The 21,856-nt window shown below is 39.0% G+C and overlaps 3 protein-coding genes and 1 long non-coding RNA gene across 4 annotated transcripts; 3 read left to right on the forward strand and 1 right to left on the reverse strand.

Annotated features, from left to right (window-relative positions):
- Window positions 1-2,494: 2,494 nt before the first annotated feature.
- LOC118648187 lies at window positions 2,495-2,932 on the reverse strand. The gene is made up of 2 exons (XR_004965193.1): window positions 2,799-2,932; window positions 2,495-2,535 (listed from the first exon to the last, which is right to left on the reverse strand). It is a non-coding gene; the product is annotated as an uncharacterized LOC118648187 (long non-coding RNA).
- A 1,363-nt stretch (window positions 2,933-4,295) lies between these two features.
- Window positions 4,296-7,442, forward strand: LOC118646149. Its single transcript, XM_036288473.1, has 3 exons — window positions 4,296-6,080; window positions 6,221-6,271; window positions 6,606-7,442. The coding sequence occupies exons 2-3, from the start codon at window positions 6,251-6,253 to the stop codon at window positions 6,969-6,971; spliced, it is 387 nt and encodes a 128-aa protein (XP_036144366.1). The 5' UTR covers window positions 4,296-6,080; window positions 6,221-6,250; the 3' UTR covers window positions 6,972-7,442.
- Window positions 7,443-17,054: 9,612 nt separating this feature from the next.
- LOC118645934 lies at window positions 17,055-19,633 on the forward strand. Its single transcript, XM_036287906.1, has 3 exons — window positions 17,055-18,731; window positions 18,872-18,922; window positions 19,257-19,633. The coding sequence occupies exons 2-3, from the start codon at window positions 18,902-18,904 to the stop codon at window positions 19,620-19,622; spliced, it is 387 nt and encodes a 128-aa protein (XP_036143799.1). The 5' UTR covers window positions 17,055-18,731; window positions 18,872-18,901; the 3' UTR covers window positions 19,623-19,633.
- A 440-nt stretch (window positions 19,634-20,073) lies between these two features.
- Window positions 20,074-21,812, forward strand: LOC118645926 (putative nuclease HARBI1). The gene is made up of 4 exons (XM_036287885.1): window positions 20,074-20,685; window positions 20,791-21,087; window positions 21,166-21,377; window positions 21,451-21,812. The coding sequence occupies exons 1-4, from the start codon at window positions 20,395-20,397 to the stop codon at window positions 21,737-21,739; spliced, it is 1,089 nt and encodes a 362-aa protein (XP_036143778.1). The 5' UTR covers window positions 20,074-20,394; the 3' UTR covers window positions 21,740-21,812.
- Window positions 21,813-21,856: the final 44 nt, after the last annotated feature.

Here is a 21,856-nt window from a genome sequence, read left to right on the forward strand (position 1 = left end):
TTTGGATATCACACATTTTGTTGTGTTTTTGTAAACCACTTAAGTTTGTAGATCACTTAGGATTACGTTCCCAAATCTTCCTCTTTGAGACCACACACTTGGCGCCTTTCTTTTACCTTTTTTAAAAAGGTAATTTTGTTTTGGATATCACGCATGTTATTGTGTTTTTATAAACCACTTAGGTTTATGGACTTAAGATTACGTTCCCAACTTCCTCTTTGAGAAAAATTTTACTAAAAAGCTAGTTTATGTTACGGATACTATAAGCTTTTCAGTAAATTTTTCTTTCAGAGAATGTTTTGAAACCAGACCTAAGTTTAATTTGATGAAAAGTATTATCTTGAATAGATTTTATTTTTTTCCTGAAAAGAAAACCATACACTTGACGCCTTTTTTACATTTTTTTTAAAAAGGTAATTTCGTTTTGGTCTACATCATACAACATCTCATCTCTCATCGACACTAATGTAAAACCTAAAAGCTATTTTACTTTTTAATTAATTAATTTTACATTGGTGTTGATGATTAATGATTGCTCGAGCCACGAGTCAATTCGTGTCAAGTGACATATGTAGTGGAGGTTAAATCATTTATTTAATGACTTTCTATTTAATCATCGACACCAATGTAACATTAATTAATCAGAGAGTAACATAGTTCATTAAGTTTTTACACTTGTGTTGATGAAATAGATGAGATGTTGTGTGATATAAAATTGTGTATTTTATTGCTGTCATGTGTCAATTGTCTGTAAAATTGTGTATTTTTAGTGCTGTCATGTAATTGTCAAAACAATTGATTATTGACACCAATATAAAATTAATCAGAGAGTAACAGAGCTCATTTAAAATTGCTGTCAGTACTGAAAAAGAAAATCTGTAGTTTTTTAGTTTGCTGAGAGCAATTCTGAAACATAGCCTTTATTGTGTTTAATTTATAATTATATTAATAGTAGATAGATAGAAACTCAGAGTGACAGAGACGGAGAGCAGGAGAGACAGAGAGAGAGAGAGAGAGAGAGAGAGAGAGAGAGAGAGAGAGAGAAAACCTTTCTGACACAGTACATTACCACCAATAGCTCAGTGGAAATCAATTTATTTCAGGTAAGTTGCACATTGCGTATCTTAATTACACTCTCAAGTAATTTATAAAAAATTATTTTTCAAAATTGTCAATACTGAAACTGTATAGTTTTCATTATGTATACAATAAATTTTTTCAATACCGACAGCAATTTTGTTTTAATATTGCTGTCAATACAGAAAATCTATAGCTTCTGTTATGTACATTATAGATAGATAGATAGATTTTTAGTACTAAGAGCAATTTTGAAACATAGCCTTTATTTAATTGATAATTATGTTAATAGTAGAAACTCAGGATGAGGGAGATGAAGAGCAGGAGAGAGGAGGGAGGGAGGGAGAGGGAGAGCGAGAGAGCGAGAGAGAGAGAGAGAGAGAGAGAGAGAGAGAGATTAGAGCGGAGAGAGATCGACGACAGATCTAGGAGATAGCGCGAGAGAGAGATCATCGAGATGATGATCGACTCGAGACTCTCGCTCTCTAGACTCGCTTCACTTAATCTCTCTCTCTCTCTTCGCTCTCTCTCTCTCTCTCTTTCTCTCTCTCTCCGCTCTCTCCTCCTCTCCTCTCTCTCTCTCTCCTCTCTCTCTTCTCTCTCTCCTCTCTCTCTCCTCCTGAAGAGCGATCTATTCTCTCCTTCTCTCTCGCGAGGAGCGGCTGCTCTCTCTCTCTCTAGCAAGCGAGCTCCTCTCGAGAAGCGAATTATATCATTTTTTTTGGCCATCAATTACAACATGATAAAAGCTGTTTCAAAATTGCTATCAGATTGAAAAAATTTTTTTTGTACGTAACGGAAACTACAGATTTTCAGCACTGACAACAATTTTGATAAAATTCTTTTTATTTAAATTTTTAAATTACTTAAAAGTGTGATGAAGACACGCAATATGCGACTTGCCTGACTGAGCTATCGGTGGTAATGTGCTGTGTCCATCCAAAATATATTATATAATTCTCTCTCTCTCTCTCTCCTCCTCCTCCTCCTCCTCCTCTCTCTCTTTCCTGCTCTTCATCTCCCTCATCCTGAGCTTCTATTAACATAATTATCAATTAAATAAAGGCTATGTTTCAAAATTGCTCTTAGTACTAAAAATCTATCTATAATGTACATAACAGAAGCTATAAATTTTCTGTATTGACAGCAATTTTAAACCAAATTAAAGTAAACTTTTATTAAAACATAATAAAGGCTATTTCAGAACAAAATTGCTGTCTATATTGAAAAAATTTATTGTGTACGTAACGGAAACTACAGATTCAATACTGACAGCAATTTTGATAAAATTAAATTACTTGAAAATGTGATTGAAGATACGCAATGTGCAACTTGCCTAAAAAAATAATAATAAATTCATCTTAACTGAGCTATCGCCTATGGTAATGTGCTGTTTCCAGAATATTAATTCTCCCTCTTTTTCTCTCTCCTGTTTTCCGTCTTCCTTACTCCAAGTTTCTATCAACATAATTATCAATTAAATAAAGGCTATGTTTCAAAATTGCTCTCAGTACTGAAAATTTATCTATCTATAATGTACGTAAACAGAAACTATAGATTTTTCGTATTGACAGCAATATCAAAACAAAATTGCTGTCGGTATTGAAAAAATTTATTGTATACGTAATGAAAATTATACAGTTTCAGTACTGACAATTTTGAAAAATAATTTTTTATAAATTACTTGAGAGTGTAATTGAGATACGCAATGTGCATCTTACCTGAAATAAATTGACTTCCACTGAGCTATTGGTGGTAATGTACTGTGTCAGAAAGGTTTTCTCTCTCTCTCTCTCTCTTTCTCTCTCTCTGTCTCTCCTGCTCTCCGTCTCTGTCACTCTGAGTTTCTATCTATCTACTATTAATATAATTATAAATTAAACACAATAAAGGCTATGTTTCAAAATTGCTCTCAGCAAACTAAAAAACTACAGATTTTCTTTTTTAGTACTGACAGCAATTTTAAATGAGCTCTGTTACTCTCTGATTAATTAATTTTATATTGGTGTCAATAACCAATTGTTTTAACAATTACATGACAGCACTAAAAATACACAATTTTACAGACAATTGACACATGACAGCAATAAAATACACAATTTTATATCACACAACATCTCATCTATTTCATCAACACAAGTGTAAAATCTTAATGAACTATGTTACTCTCTGATTAATTAATGTTATATTGGTGTCGATGATTAAATGATTTAACCTCCACTACATATGTCACTTGACACGAACTGACTCATGGCCCAAGCAATCCATATGACTCATTAACATCAACACCAATGTAAAATTAAAAACTTGGCGCGAGCCACTACCGTGTCTCTTAAAATTACATTAGTGTCGATGAGAGATGAGATGTTGTATGATGTAAAAAAATTGTGTATTGATTAAATGTTGCTGTAAAAAACCTCCACTACACATGTCACTTGACACGAGCTAATTCGTGGTCCAAACAATGCATGTGACTCATTAAAAATTAAAAAAGCTCTCAGATTTTACATTAGTGTCGATGAGAAATGAAATATTGTATGATGTAGAAGAATTGTATATTAGGGCTACATTCCAAAACGTCCTTTCCGAGGAAAATTTTACTTGAATAGTACACGTAACGTACCCTATATTACATCGAGTAAAATTTTCCTTGGAAAGGACGTTTTGGAATGTAGCCTAGGTAAATGTTGCTGTAATTGTCAATCGATATTAATAATTATTAATTAGACGAAATGTCAAATGAATGATTTTAATATTATTTTATTCTTTACTTTACTAGTAATATATTGATAACTTGGTGACAAAAGTAAGTAATACCTTGGTGATGGTGATAGTTCTTATCCTTACAACATTGTCATTGACAATTACAGCAATTACCTCATCGATACCAGTGTAAAATCTGACTGAGAGCTATGTTACTCTCTGATTAATTAATTATACAGCAATAAAAATACACAATGTTACGTCACACAACATCTTCATCATCTATTTTTTCATCGACACAGATGTAAAATCTTAATGAACTATGTTACTCTCTGATTAATTAATTAATTTCACATTGGTGTCGATGATTAAATAGATGAGATGTTAAAAAATAAATCAAGAGTCAATATATAACCTCACATTACGCATGTCACTTCATGCGACTGCGAACCGATGCATGACGCGAGCGAGCCACTGGCGACCCACGTGACTTATACATTGCCATATACGGTGCTATAGTTATAGGGATAAGTATGAATGTTATCACGCACGTGGCGTAATTAAATTAAGATCGTGTGAGGGATCGTCGCACGGAAGTCCCTACGACTTCCGTGTGTTACCGGGGTAAATAACAGGACACTGGAGTCAACGGTAACAACGTTTATTAGAACGGAGTAAAGTTATTACGGAGCACGCCGGTAAGGCGTGTAGCTGAGCGCGAGACCAATGGCGGACTATCTTCCCGCCGGAAGAAGAAGGACCCACAGCGCCACGTAGGCGCGGGTCATGCGATACATAGATGCGCATGGCTAGTCGCCACACACTCCCCCCCGAGTGTTAACGATGGAGAGAATGTTTACAATAGGCACTTAAGTGGCTATAAATAATATCACAATTCGTTGCGGTAGAAACAATCTTTTACAAGTTAACGCTGCTTACAACTATGTAGTATACGCAGGTTGAATGCGATTGCAAAACGAAGAGGTATAAAATTTCTTAAACGTAACGCTGCTTAGAACTAGAGAGTAGACGTGTAACGTCCCAGCGTCCGGAAAATTTTGTCCAAAAGTTTTCTCGCGAAACTTGTCCAGATGCATGCGCGCTGAGTTACCTTACTCAGTAATGTGTTTCTATGGCTCATTCTTACTTTCGTTTAAGTCGTCATTATATAATAATAATAATTCAAATATTAAGCACTTAATCGTACTTTAAAATTACGTACATATATATATAAAAATCATATATTACATATATGTATACTTTAAGTTATCTAGCATTATTTTAACTCTCTTATCGGTACGAACACATAGGCAATCGGATCGTTTAAACTTCTAAATTCTTACTCTCGTATTGCTTATGGGTTCGTCGAGGATTAATTAACTGTAAGATAAATAAGAACCGGATATTTGTAAAGGCCCTTGCACGTGCACTGTCGGATGATTAAAGAAATGATATCTCGTCAACTGAATCCTCAAAGATTCAAATGGAACGGTTCTAAAACAAAATCTGCTATTATCAACACGACGGCGACAGGATGTCGCGCCTAAAGAAATACAATACGAAATTAATCCGCGTAATATCCGGACTGCGTGTCGGAAGATCAGGTGAACCATAGCTAGGCATTTAACATAAACAGTTCGTAAGATATATCCATTTCACGTTGGCGACGAGATGTCGCGCCCAAGAAATAATTAAGATTGATAAACCGGCGAGATATTTGGTAGTGAAAGCGATCCTAGCCGAAAAGTATCCCGGATCAAATGATCGACGAAATCCTAGACGAGATATCTCCGATAAACATCCGCACACGTGCAAACGGTCTCACGCGCCTTATCAGCGACCCCCGAAACTCGGTTCCCGCCAAGCCGCCGAATCACTCCCACTCTTACCGACTCTTGCGCTTCGCGCGTGTTCCCTACTCCGGAGCGCTAGCGGCCGCTGAGCGCAGCGCCGATTTTGCTCGATCCCTTTGTCCGCGCCCTATTTAAACCCGCGCACAGACGCCGGATCATTCATTCATATTCATTCATTCTCTCAGTATTTTTTCGACACTCGTTCAGTACCAATTCAGCGATTAAGTCAGTCATTAGTTCTCGGTCACGCGTCACTCTTCAATCTTCAAGTTATCTGCAACCTCTCTCGTACTTCGCGATCAACTCATTGTTAATTAAGTTAACCAGTGCGTGCTCCGACAGACTGCTACCACCAACATATCTCTGCGACCATCTTCAACTGTCAAACCACATCAACCATTTAATTATTAGTGGACCAAACTATTGCTTCAAACCATATTATAACTCGTGAGTACTAATTAATTATTGTTTACTATCGCTCCCTAGAATATTTTCTGAAATTGAACTGTGCCATATTACAAAGAATCCTTTCGATAAGGATTAATTGTCGACTTCATTTTCCAAATAATTATAAACAACTCCTCTAGGTACAACCCTCTCCCCTCCCTTGTGCCGCGATGAATTCCACAACACCTAAAGTGAGTAGACTCAGTGATTAAAACAATCGTCGGTGAAATTAGAAAAGCCGGTATATTCGTGCTCAACGAAACTGTAAATTCCGCTAGCGAGCGTTCCATCGCTTGCCAGCGATATAAGAACAAAACCGTAGATTCCGCTAGCGAGCGTTCTATCGCTTGCCAGCGATATAAGAACAAAACCGTAGATTCCGCTAGCAAGCGTTCTATCGCTTGCCAGCGATATAAGTTAGTTAATCATTCACAAGCACGAATATACTCGACGGCCCTAATTTCCCTTGACGCAGAAAGATGCTTAACTAAGCGTTCACTCGCTTAACCAAGCGTTTATTTGTAGACCATCAAGAAAAATCGCCACCGCGCTGGGAAAAGGAAAAGAGCAAAAATCCTCAAGGCTCAACAAAAAGCCCTAGAGCGGGCTTTCGAGGAGATTGAAAATTTCGTGGGTTACCCGCTGGAACACACCCCCCTTCCTCCTCCAGTCACAGACGCTCCGCCAGGAAGAGCGATCTCTTCCTTTGATCTGTTCCAAGAAGACACCGTCCCTTTGGAAAACTATAACCAGTTAACGTCTAACGCGCCCGAAATAATCACGCTTAGCGATTCCGATCACGATTCTCCGGAGTTGGAACCTTTAGATCCAACTGCGGAATACCATAGCGATGCAGTAGCGCAGATTATTATATTTCCGCCAGAGAATTAAATAATACATGTAATAATCCTATACGTTGTTTTATTAATAAATATATACATATATATATATCCAGATTCATTAATCTTAACTACATCAAGGTCATACTAACCAAATCCTACAAGGTTTTCCATCGGCAACAAGCTCTCGCCATACCCGGGTAGAGTTCGTGTAAGCGGGCTGCCCGAAATTTGAAAGGAGAGCTCCCGCGTCGGTCAGGCGACCGAGGCGTCGCGACGCACACATTGAGAAGAAATATCCCTAGACCCGGACGTTACAGTAGTGGTCTTAATTTTGGTGGCAGCGGTGGGATATGAAATTTGGAAGTTGCCTGTGAAAACCGAGTAAAGACAGTTGTATTGAATATCTTTCACACAAATCCTTTTAATAAATTCATTTTTCTCTACACCTTTTAAAAATGGCTCATAACACACGATCACAAAGCTCCCGTGCTTCCTCTGAATCCGGAGAACTCTCCCAAGCCGAACTAGAACACATAAGTAGAAAAATAGCAGATAAAGAAAAATTAATTCTGGAACAAGCTCAGGCTTTAAAAATCAGACAAAATGAATTGGATAAAAGAGAGGCCAATTTGAATAAAGAAAAGAATGCCGCCGTTGGCATTGACGGACTAAGTGCTGTATTAAATACATTAAGACAAGAAATAGCTTCTCTAAAAATTTTACCTCAACAAGTCGAACAGCTTTCTCAAAGAGTCAATGATTTATCAGCGTTGCCAAATCCTGAAGTTTCTCTGGAATCTCCTCAACGGGGTACATCGCCTCGTAATCCCGACGTAAATCCTGGTAGTCCCGTCCGCTCTACACATTCCTCCTCCGATTTTACACCGCCCATTCGATTTAAAGATGTGGTAGACTCCATTCCGCGCTATGATGGACATAAGCCTCCTGTATTCCAATTCTGTAAAATTTGTGAGCGTGCTCTTAAACTTATTCCTTCCCAACAAGAACAATATTTAGTTCAATTAATTATTAACAAACTTCATGGGCATGCATACACAGCCGTTGAAGGCATGAATTTTTCAACCATAATTTCTCTGACACAACACTTAAAGAAAATATTTGGCCCAAATAAATCTTTAAATCAATACAGAGGAGAACTCGGAAATCTATACATGTTACCTAACGAAGATATTTTCAGCTACATAGAAAGAACAAAAGAATTAAGATCCGCTATTATAGATGGTGAAATGAATTTATACGGCACACTTCTTTCGCAAGATGAAGACCGAATCGATCAAGATATACTAGAAAGTTTTATTAACGGATTACCAACAGATTTATTAGTTCGCGTTAGACTCGAAGGCCATTACGGAAATTTAGATGGAGCCATAGCTTGTACCATTCAATTATCCAAAACTTTAGAAGCAGAAGCTCGAAGGAAAAGACACTCTTGTCCAATCAAATCAAATTCTGCCCCTCGCGTGGACTTTGCAAATCGCCCGGCGCAAAACCTCCATTCTTTTGAACGTAGAAATGATCCGCCCCCGCAGCCAAGGCCTTTAAATTCTTCGATAGCGCCGTTTATTAAACCACTTATTCCCGGTCAACCAGGACCTAATGCTCCTATTGAAAAAGTGTGCAAATATTGTAAGCATGCTGGACATCTTATAAATGAATGTCGGAAATTAGCATACCGTCGTTCTCTCGAAAATGCATCTGGCACTTCAACGTATCGGCCGGGAAACGCGATGAGCGTTCCGGAAAATCAGGGCGTCCGCCGGGATGCGAGCCAGACAGGGCGCCAAACAGACACCAAAACCGTGCGTTTTCAGCAAACCCCTACGTCCATCCCCACTCCATCGAGCTAAACAAAGAATTCAATTACAGTAAAGCTCCAGTAATAATTTTGTCTTCTCCGAGCCTAAGTTTCAATTGCACTTTCATGATCGATTCCGGTGCTGACGTGAATTTAATTAAGATAGGATGTATCAATCCTTTGGTAACTATCGATAGATGCAATAATACAAGCCTACAAGGAATCTCTTCTAATTCAGTGACCACTCTAGGATCCTGTTACATTCAGATACTCGGAAGAGAGACCGAATTTCAGGTAGTCACCGACGACAACCCTCTCCCGCAACACGGTGTCTTAGGAAGCGCATTCTTACAAGATCACAACGCGATACTCAATTTTAAAAACAAATGTCTTGTCTATAACGACTCACATATACCTTTCGCTGAATCAACTTCTATGCTCTTGCAGCCTCGTTCAGTAAACCCCTTCTACTGCTATATTGCAAATCCTGAAACAAAAACAGGTTATATTCCTCCTCAAGAAATTGAGAACGGGATCTATTTAGGTGACGCGATCGTTACTAATTCAAAAGGTAAAGCCTACCTTCCAATTTTTAATACTACGGAGCAATCTCTTCAAGTGGAAATCCCTGCCGTAGTCCTACAGGAATATGACACATTTGATACCCTGGATTCCTCCCCGGGTGTTGCTGAGGCGACCACAGGTCTTCGTGTCGATTCCTCTCCCTCCGCAAACTTCTACGATGTTGAAGAAGTCCCCTCTGATACTCAAGAAGATCACTGTAAAACAAATTCTTCTTGTAATCCTATCGCCCCTCGAGAACAAGCGTTAATTAACGTTCTATATAATAACTTTAATATCTCTGCTACCGAATTGCCCGGTAATCGCGTCGACTCTATTCTACAATTATTACGAACCGATCATCTTAACTCCGAGGAGAAAGATAATTTGGTCACGTTAATTTCTAAATATCCTGAGAGATTTCACCTTCCCACTGACCATCTGGGATACACGAACGCTGCAACTCATTCAATCCCCACTATAAATGAAGTACCAATTCACACAAAACAATATCGTTTTCCCCCTATTCATAAAGAAGAAATTAATAAACAAGTCGATTCTTTACTCAAAGACGACTTGATCGAATTTTCTACTTCCCCTTATAATTCTCCTTTGTGGATCGTCCCTAAGAAACCCGATTCAATGGGTAATAAAAGATGGCGCATGGTAATCGATTATCGAGCTTTAAACGAAAAAACCATCGGGGATGCATACCCCCTTCCGAATATTACCGATATTCTTGACCAATTGGGAAATGCAAAATATTTCTCCGTACTAGACTTAGCCTCCGGCTTTCACCAAATCCCCATGGAACCGAAAGACGCCCCTAAAACCGCTTTCTCAACACCTTATGGTCATTACCAGTTTAAACGCATGCCTTTTGGTCTTAAAAATGCCCCCGCCACATTCCAAAGACTAATGGACAACGTTCTTTCCGGTCTGCAAGGTAATGAATTATTCGTTTACATGGATGATATAGTCATCTACGCACGCTCTCTCCAAGAACACGAGATAAAATTCGAGCGCCTAATGACACGTTTAAAGGAGGCTAATCTTAAATTACAGCCCGACAAGTGCGAATTTTTGCGAAAGGAAGTAGCTTACCTAGGGCATATTATAGGATCCGACGGAGTCAAACCAGATCCAAACAAGATCAAGGCCATAACGAATTTTCCACGTCCACGAACCGCAAAAAACATCAAACAATTCCTGGGGCTGGTCGGCTACTATCGTCGATTCATTCCACAGTTCTCTAAAATAGCAAAACCATTAACAGATCTATTAAAGAAAGATAAACAATTTGTATGGCTAGACGGTCAGATAGAAGCTTTTAACGCTCTTCAAAAATCTCTTTGTACAAAACCTATTTTGCAATATCCTGACTTTACTCAATCTTTCATTTTGACTACCGACGCATCTGGTTACGCCATTGGTGGCGTACTCAGCCAAGGTAAAATTGGAAAAGACTTACCCATCGCATATGTATCGAGAATCTTAAATAAGGCAGAACAAAACTACTCGACCATTGAGAAAGAATGTTTATCCATAGTTTACTGCACAAATCATTTCCGGCCGTACCTGTATGGTAGAAAATTCACAATTATAACAGATCATAAACCACTAGTATGGTTACATTCTATTAAAGATCCCTCTTCCAGATTATGGAAGTGGCGGACTAAATTAGCAGAGTACGACTATAATATACAATATAAAAAGGGTAGTTTAAATAACAACGCAGATGCTCTATCTCGAAATCCTCCTCCTGCCACAATGTTACCTCTCTCGACCAGAAATCCATCTCACCTTTATTTCCCTGGCGAACGTTTAACACTCCCCGAAAATCAAGCACTGACCATTGAGGAAGTCGACGATAACTCTATTGAATATTTTAGCCCCGAATCTGAAACAGAAAATGAAGACGACGATGAATTAGATATTCTATCACTCGCGGATTCTGTCCCTATCGGAACTCAGAATGAAAACGAAACTAATATACGATTGAACATCGTTAACAGCCGCGAAAATTTATTGAAGCAACAAGATAATATCGTGGTTTTTATTTACGCAGACGGTACTCCTTTCGACAACGGCGCGAAAGAATTAATTCAAGCCGAGTTACTACCAGAATACTGTGACATAATGTACGAAAGAGCTAAAGTCACGTCATTTAGAAATAGAACATTGATTGCTTTACCCGTAAAATTAGACAATAAAACACTAATAACAGTCGACAATGTAAAAAATTGTATGCGAACATTGTTGGATGTTATAACTGAATTGCAACTTGGATCTTTTAGTATTCGGAGAACAGGAAACCTTGATGAAATTCCCTGGTCATATATACAAAAACAATTAACGCGGTATTTTAGTGAGATACCTATTAACATAACTATTTGTAGAGATTTAATTCGTACTCCGGAAATTTCTCAACGTATACCTTTAATTACTGAGAGTCATTCTTCGGCTGTAGGTGGACATAAAGGCGTCACCAAAACGTATAATCGTCTCCGCCCTCATTATTACTGGAACACAATGAAAAAAGACATTCAAGATTTTATACGAAAATGTCGGCAATGTCAATTAAGAAAATTAACTCGCGTCAAAACAAAATCACCTATGATTATTACCGACACTCCTGGCTCAGCCTTTGATAAGGTTTCCTTGGACATCATGGGACCCCTGCCTATAACAAATAATGGCAACGTGTATATCTTAACAATGCAGGACTTATTAACTAAATACTCTGTCGCTGTCCCATTAAGGGAAGCCACCTCGTCGTCCATAGCAGATGCTTTTGTAAAAAATTTCATATGTGTGTACGGAGCACCAAAAGCAATTTTAACCGACCAAGGAACAAACTTTCTCTCCTCATTAATTAAAAAACTCACTAAAAAATTCAATATAACTCATTTTAAAACTACAGCTTACCATCCACAATCTAACGGTTCTCTGGAAAGATCCCACCACGTCCTCACGGAATATTTAAAAAGCTTCATCACACGGAACAACGAATGGGACGAGCACGTAGCATTAGCCATGTTCTCTTACAACACGAGTGTCCATGAAAGTATCCAATACTCTCCCTTCCAGCTAATATTCGGCCGTATTCCTCGCACTCCAAGTTCCCATCCTCCCCTGGAAGAAGAAACAAATGAGACATATGAGCGATATTTAACAGACCTGTTTAATAGATTACAAGATACACAAGAAGAAGCAAGAAACCACCTTGTAAAATCTAAACAGCGTAGCAAACAATATTATGATAAACGGGTACACCCGTATAAATTCAACACCGGCGACCAAGTCTTTTTACTAAAGGAACCGCGAAGAGGAAAATTTGACGACCAGTATACAGGGCCGTATAAAATTCTGGAAATCCTTCCCCATAATAATGCTAAACTTCTTGTTCGGAACAAGCCCCGCGTGGTACACTTAGATAAACTTAAGCTAGCACATATCGATCCCGGATAAACTAATATGATTTTGTTTTACAGGTATTCTTGTTCCTTGAGCCGAGCTCATTTTCCACAACTCACCAAACCACGATCTCGCTAAATCAACGGCGTGGGATTACACGTGGTCTTATGTCAACACTTACAGTAGCTATTACTCCAAGTTTTCGACATCGATAATTCGGACTCTTTAAATACTTTTAAATATATCTTGACTAACTATATAATAGTCATACTTAGTTATAATCAACTCATATTCTCGGGCGTTATAAGTTCTATTAGAGCATGAATAATAGAATCACACCGACAAATCAGAGCGTCCCCAACCTTGTAACACTAGGTACTGAAAAGTGCCTTTCTTCTGTCACGATTCTTCACTCGTCTCAACCAGTCGCTTGCTGTCTACCTTGTTTTTATAACTCCGATTTGATTGGTAAAACCTCCGTTTTCCGGGTCCTGAACACCCATCTTCTTACGAACGGTCCATATAATCCGTGGTGCTGCGTCTTCTGCAAAAATTTTACGATTAAAGTAAGACGGGCCAGTGAATGCTCTTGTTGCTTGAATAATTACTCTAAGGTAGAAGAACGATTAGAAAAGAAAGGACTCGACATTAATAGTACATATTATCTATTTGATAACGTTGAGGAAGAGCTCTTACACACCGCCCCATTTCTCCTCACTCATAACAAGGAAGAGTGAAATGTCCGAAACTAATCCTATTGCAGATAAATGTTTGTTGACTGCCCGAGTCTTTAGAGAAGACGTTCATAAATATCTGTGCGTCTCCTGTGACGTTAACGCCCGCTTACGAAATCCCATAAATCAGCGAGAACCAACCGACCTTTCAATAAAACATTATCTTGCGCGAGGATTACGCGTACGTTACCGTTGCGAGGAATGCTTAAAGGTTATCACTAAAGAAAAATCAGTCGAGGAATGCTCAGTTTGTTATGCTAAGCACATTAAATTGATCACAAAACTCGACGCCGAAGGAGCTCAGACCGGAAGCACACGATTTATGTACAACGTACACTCTGACAAATTTGTATACTTATATATATAGTCCTGAAATAGCCGGGACCGCAAATGTAACACAAACGATAATCTCGGTCTAATATGCTTAACGACAACTAAAATTGTTAACAAGTCTACCTAGCTCAAATAACGATTCATGGGAATGTGCCCTGCTAATCCGATCCTGCGCTCTTTTTCCGGTCCAGTCGAACCAAGTCTGCATGAATATTTTGAATGGATCAGCAGCGCGCAATGTACCGCGTCCCTATTTTATAAACATCGCATCGAAAAAGAACATTTTCTCTGCGATAATTGTTACTTGCGAGCTGTCCCGGAAACGCGCGCGTTCTATGAATTAAAACTACGACACTATATCCACATTGGATATGGAGATTGTCGCGAACATTGTACTCTTTGCAACGTATTGTTAGCCACTTGCAGCGCTCTATACGAGTGTTCCGTCTGCATCCGTGTGTTCGAAGGATACTTACGCTACATCGAACAAAACGACGACATTCCATCCAACCTTGAAGAAGCTACCATAGTAGCCATCTCGGAAGACCGTGTCTGCTAAATTCAAATTGCCATCCTCAGTCCTTTTCCACAATTTTAGTCGTCAGGCGTGTATTCTTTCCACACGTAACGGAGCGTATATTCGCACGCGCTGCTTCGTAATGGCCGAATGCACGAACGAAGTGCAGACTTCCGACCTTCTTGGTGGAATGTGCCTAACGTCCACCAGGATCGTCAACAAGGCTAATCAACAACCAATATGCCTAAAGTGTTTTAGCCAGATTGTTATAAGTACTAACGAATATAAAATAATTATTACTCACCACTTAACGAACGGTCCTTTCAAGAAACATCTTTGCATGTTCTGTAACGAGGATGTCGTGAAATCACGCCCTTGTGAGGAGTGTTCGCGATGCACCCAAAAATACACAGACCTCCTAAAGATAAACGCAAACGTTAGATGGGGAAACGTGATTTTCCTTTTCGATATTTTCTCGGACAAGTTCGAAAAAATAAAAATTAAATTATAGAATGTCAAAAGACAAGATATTAACAAACCTTTCAAAAGCAAGATGCGTCAGGGTAGGCGCAATGATCCATCGAGAAACTTTGGAAAGGCATTGTTTAAAATGCTTCACGCTCCTCACAAACGGACTTGATGATCACGCCATGACTCATCGACATTACTTGGTCAAGGGACCGTACGATTTTTGTTGCTCCCTCTGTAACAAAAACCTAACCGTTAACAAACGAATTGAAGATTGTAAAAAATGCTTCGACGAATGCGCTCACAAATTAGCGGAAATGATCCCGAAGGACCCTATCTTTGAACAGCGAAATTATTACTTTGATCATTATTATCAAACACTTAGATACACATAATTAAGTATTGCGTATAGCTTACATAGGTAATCAACCATATATATATATATATATATATATATATATATATATATATATATATATCTTATACACATATACGTATCTAATTATTACATATATTTCATATTATATCTATATATATATAACCACTGCATATATCTTATATCAAACTATATTATATATATATAATTAATCGTTATGTATATCGCTTCTGCAAATTATGTATTCTTTAACCACGTATAATTATATTTGTATTGCAGATAATGTTATTCTCTACCTTATTTCTTTTTGTTCCCTCCGTTTATGGACTTGTCGGATTTGATTGTGGAGGGCAACATATGAACATTACCTCTGTGTCTCTGCTCGGTGTTGGTGATTGTGAATTAACATATCACACCCCCAACCACACTGATGTCTACATCCAGCTTCTCCAACTCTCGGAATACAACTATGCTGAGGTCATCCAGTGCAAGGTCGAGATCTCTAGGACAGTCCAACGCTGCGGATGGAACTCCCACGTTTCCTCTGTAATCAACGGACGCATGGAGTATCTCTTAGAAGTCGGATATCCTAAATGTCTACGCATGTTTCAAGATGGAGTACTTACCGTGGGTACCTCTGGGCCTATCGACGGATTGAAACCCAACTCCACCACTGCTCGCAGTATCATGCTGGCAGGAACCTTAGATCCTGATGGCACCTGTCACGGGACACAATACTCCGATCCATACGGCACCTGGGAGAAGGTCTTCGTCGACGCCATCGTCCGCATTTCCCTGAAGTCTTCGTATGTACCAGCGCACTTGAACTCTGGAAAAATCATTCTGAAATCAGGAACCGTTTGCACCTTAAGCGATGGTTTCTGCATCGACTCCGAAGACGGGCACACATTCTGGAAGCCTATGCCGACTTCGTCCTGCAACTTTCACCAGTATGATGTCCTATACGAAGGACAAGCTACTAAAACGTCTGACACTTCTGTCTCCTCTTCGCCTACGGTTTACAGTCTGACAACAGAGGAAATCACCTTCGCACTAACAAAAACAAGGGAGCAGCCCCTGTGCGGATACACATTGCTGCGCACAGAACACCCTAAGCTGTTTATCCTGGAAACCACTAAGGACAATGCCTTCGCCAAACGAGGCGCTATACCAGTAAACAACTTAGACATATTCACCTATGTGAATTCCAAGTTCGTCTATGTCGAAAAGCACATACGAAGTCAGCTGCACTCATTATACTACAACGTTATGCAGCAACGATGCGAGTTAGAGAAGGAAGTCCTCAAGAACACTCTTTCTCTTGCCACTCTACAACCAGACGAATTCGCATATAAGCTGATGAGAGGACCTGGATATATGGCAGTTGCTGCTGGAGAAACTATCCACATCGTGAAGTGCATACCTGTCGACGTGACAATACGTCGTACAAAAGAATGTTACTCCGAGCTTGCCGTAACAGTACGGAACGTCTCACTGTTTATGACTCCAAAGTCACGCATTATTACACGGACTGGAACTCAGCGTGACTGTAGCTTTGAAGTACCAGTAATGTACCACATCGAGGACACCTGGATACAGTTCACACCAGAACCACACGTGAGACAGATGCCACCTCAACAGCTGAAACCACTAACATCACTAACATGGAAGTATGCCACTCCAGGACCACTCGCCATCAGCGGGATCTACTCTCAAGCCGACATCGAAAAGCTGAGGGACCACATTATGTTTCCTGCCGAGAAACCAGCTTTATTAAATATAATGGCCCGTGGACTATCCGGACACACCATCCAGGATGGCGCTGTCTCTATATACAACCTCCTCGACGAAGCCTCGCTTAAGAAGATAGCCGAAAGTACTGCTGCCCGAATCTGGGGTGGATTCATTACCTTTGGATCTGCTACGGCTGGAGTTCTTGGCGTGCTCATCACAGTGCGCCTCATCAAGCTGGCGATTGATGTTGCCATCCATGGATACGCACTGCATTCCGCTTACGGATGCAGCCTCTTCGTCCTAGGAGCTATTTGGAGCTCTCTCACCAACCTGCTACTCTACCTGGCTGGAAAAACAACAAAGGTTGTAAACAAGGAAACATCAGCTGATCCTGTCAATGCCCTGCCTTCCCCCACCAACGACAGCCGAGATGCAGAGAACGCCAACGCCCGCTCCACAACCGTAACAAGCGTAAATACATACGAACCAATACCCGTAATTTACACTGACTTAAACGAACGTTTACGGAGCATAGAACAAATCTCTCCGAAAACTATCGAGATTCGTTCTAAATAAGGGGGGGGTTGTAACGTCCCAGCGTCCGGAAAATTTTGTCCAAAAGTTTTCTCGCGAAACTTGTCCAGATGCATGCGCGCTGAGTTACCTTACTCAGTAATGTGTTTCTATGGCTCATTCTTACTTTCGTTTAAGTCGTCATTATATAATAATAATAATTCAAATATTAAGCACTTAATCGTACTTTAAAATTACGTACATATATATATAAAAATCATATATTACATATATGTATACTTTAAGTTATCTAGCATTATTTTAACTCTCTTATCGGTACGAACACATAGGCAATCGGATCGTTTAAACTTCTAAATTCTTACTCTCGTATTGCTTATGGGTTCGTCGAGGATTAATTAACTGTAAGATAAATAAGAACCGGATATTTGTAAAGGCCCTTGCACGTGCACTGTCGGATGATTAAAGAAATGATATCTCGTCAACTGAATCCTCAAAGATTCAAATGGAACGGTTCTAAAACAAAATCTGCTATTATCAACACGACGGCGACAGGATGTCGCGCCTAAAGAAATACAATACGAAATTAATCCGCGTAATATCCGGACTGCGTGTCGGAAGATCAGGTGAACCATAGCTAGGCATTTAACATAAACAGTTCGTAAGATATATCCATTTCACGTTGACGACGAGATGTCGCGCCCAAGAAATAATTAAGATTGATAAACCGGCGAGATATTTGGTAGTGAAAGCGATCCTAGCCGAAAAGTATCCCGGATCAAATGATCGACGAAATCCTAGACGAGATATCTCCGATAAACATCCGCACACGTGCAAACGGTCTCACGCGCCTTATCAGCGACCCCCGAAACTCGGTTCCCGCCAAGCCGCCGAATCACTCCCACTCTTACCGACTCTTGCGCTTCGCGCGTGTTCCCTACTCCGGAGCGCTAGCGGCCGCTGAGCGCAGCGCCGATTTTGCTCGATCCCTTTGTCCGCGCCCTATTTAAACCCGCGCACAGACGCCGGATCATTCATTCATATTCATTCATTCTCTCAGTATTTTTTCGACACTCGTTCAGTACCAATTCAGCGATTAAGTCAGTCATTAGTTCTCGGTCACGCGTCACTCTTCAATCTTCAAGTTATCTGCAACCTCTCTCGTACTTCGCGATCAACTCATTGTTAATTAAGTTAACCAGTGCGTGCTCCGACAGACTGCTACCACCAACATATCTCTGCGACCATCTTCAACTGTCAAACCACATCAACCATTTAATTATTAGTGGACCAAACTATTGCTTCAAACCATATTATAACTCGTGAGTACTAATTAATTATTGTTTACTATCGCTCCCTAGAATATTTTCTGAAATTGAACTGTGCCATATTACAAAGAATCCTTTCGATAAGGATTAATTGTTGACTTCATTTTCCAAATAATTATAAACAACTCCTCTAGGTACAACCCTCTCCCCTCCCTTGTGCCGCGATGAATTCCACAACACCTAAAGTGAGTAGACTCAGTGATTAAAACAATCGTCGGTGAAATTAGAAAAGCCGGTATATTCGTGCTCAATGAAACTGTAGATTCCGCTAGCGAGCGTTCCATCGCTTGCCAGCGATATAAGAACAAAACCGTAGATTCCGCTAGCGAGCGTTCTATCGCTTGCCAGTGATATAAGAACAAAACCGTAGATTCCGCTAGCAAGCGTTCTATCGCTTGCCAGCGATATAAGTTAGTTAATCATTCACAAGCACGAATATACTCGACGGCCCTAATTTCCCTTGACGCAGAAAGATGCTTAACTAAGCGTTCACTCGCTTAACCAAGCGTTTATTTGTAGACCATCAAGAAAAATCGCCACCGCGCTGGGAAAAGGAAAAGAGCAAAAATCCTCAAGGCTCAACAAAAAGCCCTAGAGCGGGCTTTCGAGGAGATTGAAAATTTCGTGGGTTACCCGCTGGAACACACCCCCCTTCCTCCTCCAGTCACAGACGCTCCGCCAGGAAGAGCGATCTCTTCCTTTGATCTGTTCCAAGAAGACACCGTCCCTTTGGAAAACTATAACCAGTTAACGTCTAACGCGCCCGAAATAATCACGCTTAGCGATTCCGATCACGATTCTCCGGAGTTGGAACCTTTAGATCCAACTGCGGAATACCATAGCGATGCAGTAGCGCAGATTATTATATTTCCGCCAGAGAATTAAATAATACATGTAATAATCCTATACGTTGTTTTATTAATAAATATATACATATATATATATATATCCAGATTCATTAATCTTAACTACATCAAGGTCATACTAACCAAATCCTACAAGGTTTTCCATCGGCAACAAGCTCTCGCCATACCCGGGTAGAGTTCGTGTAAGCGGGCTGCCCGAAATTTGAAAGGAGAGCTCCCGCGTCGGTCAGGCGACCGAGGCGTCGCGACGCACACATTGAGAAGAAATATCCCTAGACCCGGACGTTACAGACGCAACTTGAGTACGAAAGGTACTAGAAAATAGAAATTCTTTGAACGTAACGCTGCTTAGAACTAATGAGTAGACGCAGACTAGACGGAACAATAAAGAATACTAATTGATACAAGAACAAAACGCTTAAGACTAATACAAAAATGTGGACTTAAAACTAGCGCACGCAAGACTATGGCCGGTATTCATAGTCCATTCTTATATTTAGGATTATCTCAAGCACGTTCTTAAGATGCCATCTAGATTCATAGTCATAAACTAAGATTTCCTTAAGCATTGTCTTAAGCTTTACCTTCATGAAGATAATCTTATTCTATTATGATTCATAGTAACTTCTTAAGTCTATCTTAAAACTAGTTAGATTCATAATCAAATAAGGCGGTCTTATTTGAATGGAATAAGACTATATTTAATAGAAAGTAAGGTTAGATTTTCAAGTCAACGTCGTACATGACTTAAGATAATCTTATTTTTGTAAGTAGATTATTAAATATAATAAATGGAGTTAATAGGACAAATTAGTGATATTGAAGATATCGAAGATGATTTTGAAAATGTGGAACGTGTACGAATACGAAAACGATACATTCGCGATGGACAAAACCCTTTTGAATTCTACAATAATTTACAATTTAAAAAACGCTATAGATTTGATAAAGATTCCATTCTATATGGTATATTACCAAAAATTGAAGAAGGATTAGCAAAAATTAATAATCGTGGTCTGCCGATTTCACCAGTAATACAATTGTTAATATGTTTAAGATATTATGCAACTGCAAGTTTTCAGGTACGTATGTCTAATGCAGAGAAAGAGAATATATTTATTAGTATTCTAAATTTATTAGTAATAATTAATTTAAAATAATAAAATAATTATATTTAATTTTTTCAGCTTCTTCTCGGTGATATAATGACCGTTTCGCAATCAACTACATCAAGAATCGTTTTTCGTATAAGCTTATTAATTGCCAGCTTGCTTAAGGAGTATATAAAAATGCCACAGGATCAAGAAATGCGAAATGAAAATCGACGATTATTTAATAATCTTGGAAAAGGGAATGGAGCTATTGGTCTCCCTGGCGTGGATGGTGCTATTGATTGTACCCATGTAAGATTAGTGGATACAAGATTTCAAAATATAAGTGAAATCTATAGAAATAGAAAGGGATATTTTTCACTTAATGTGCAAGTATGCATTATTTTTTGTACTATTTTTTGTTTATTTTTGATAATACATTTTTTTATGAATAATATATGTATTTTACAGACTGTTGTTGGGCCCAGGATGGAATTTTTGGACATTGTACCAGAGTGGCCTGGTAGCGCACATGATAGCCGAATATTTCAAAATTCTTTATTATGTATACGATACATCGAAAATCAGTTAGATGGTGGTATACTTGTTGGTGACAGAGGATATCCATGTTTACCATTTTTAATGACACCAATACCAAATCCTAGAACCGATGAAGAAATGAGGTAAAAAAGCCTTCTCTTTTGAAAAATATTTATAAATAAAAATATTTGTGCATCATAAATCATTATGTTGTAGTTACAACGATATACAATGTAGGACAAGACTAATAGTAGAAAGAACTTACGGCGTATGGAAAAGACGATTTCCTTGCCTATCACGAGGACTAACAACAAAACTTATTACGTCTACAACGATTGTTGTAGCATGTGCTGTATTACACAATATGTCGTTAATTTTTAATGATGTGTTACCGGACGATGATGAACTCTATGATTATGAAGAAGTACCTGTACATGAACCTAATAATAATGCAATAGATGGATTTGCTGCTCGCGAAGCAATGATTGCTCGTATGTTTAACTGATGTTATGTATTATATATCTACATATTAATAAAATGGTTACATAAACTAAATATAAAATTCGACAGTTTTATGAGAAAGAAAAAATAAATTTTGTACAATCAAATAAAATGGTAATTA

This window comes from Monomorium pharaonis, chromosome 1, assembly GCF_013373865.1.
Source record: "Monomorium pharaonis isolate MP-MQ-018 chromosome 1, ASM1337386v2, whole genome shotgun sequence".
In the NCBI taxonomy this organism is placed as follows: Eukaryota; Metazoa; Arthropoda; class Insecta; order Hymenoptera; family Formicidae; genus Monomorium; species Monomorium pharaonis.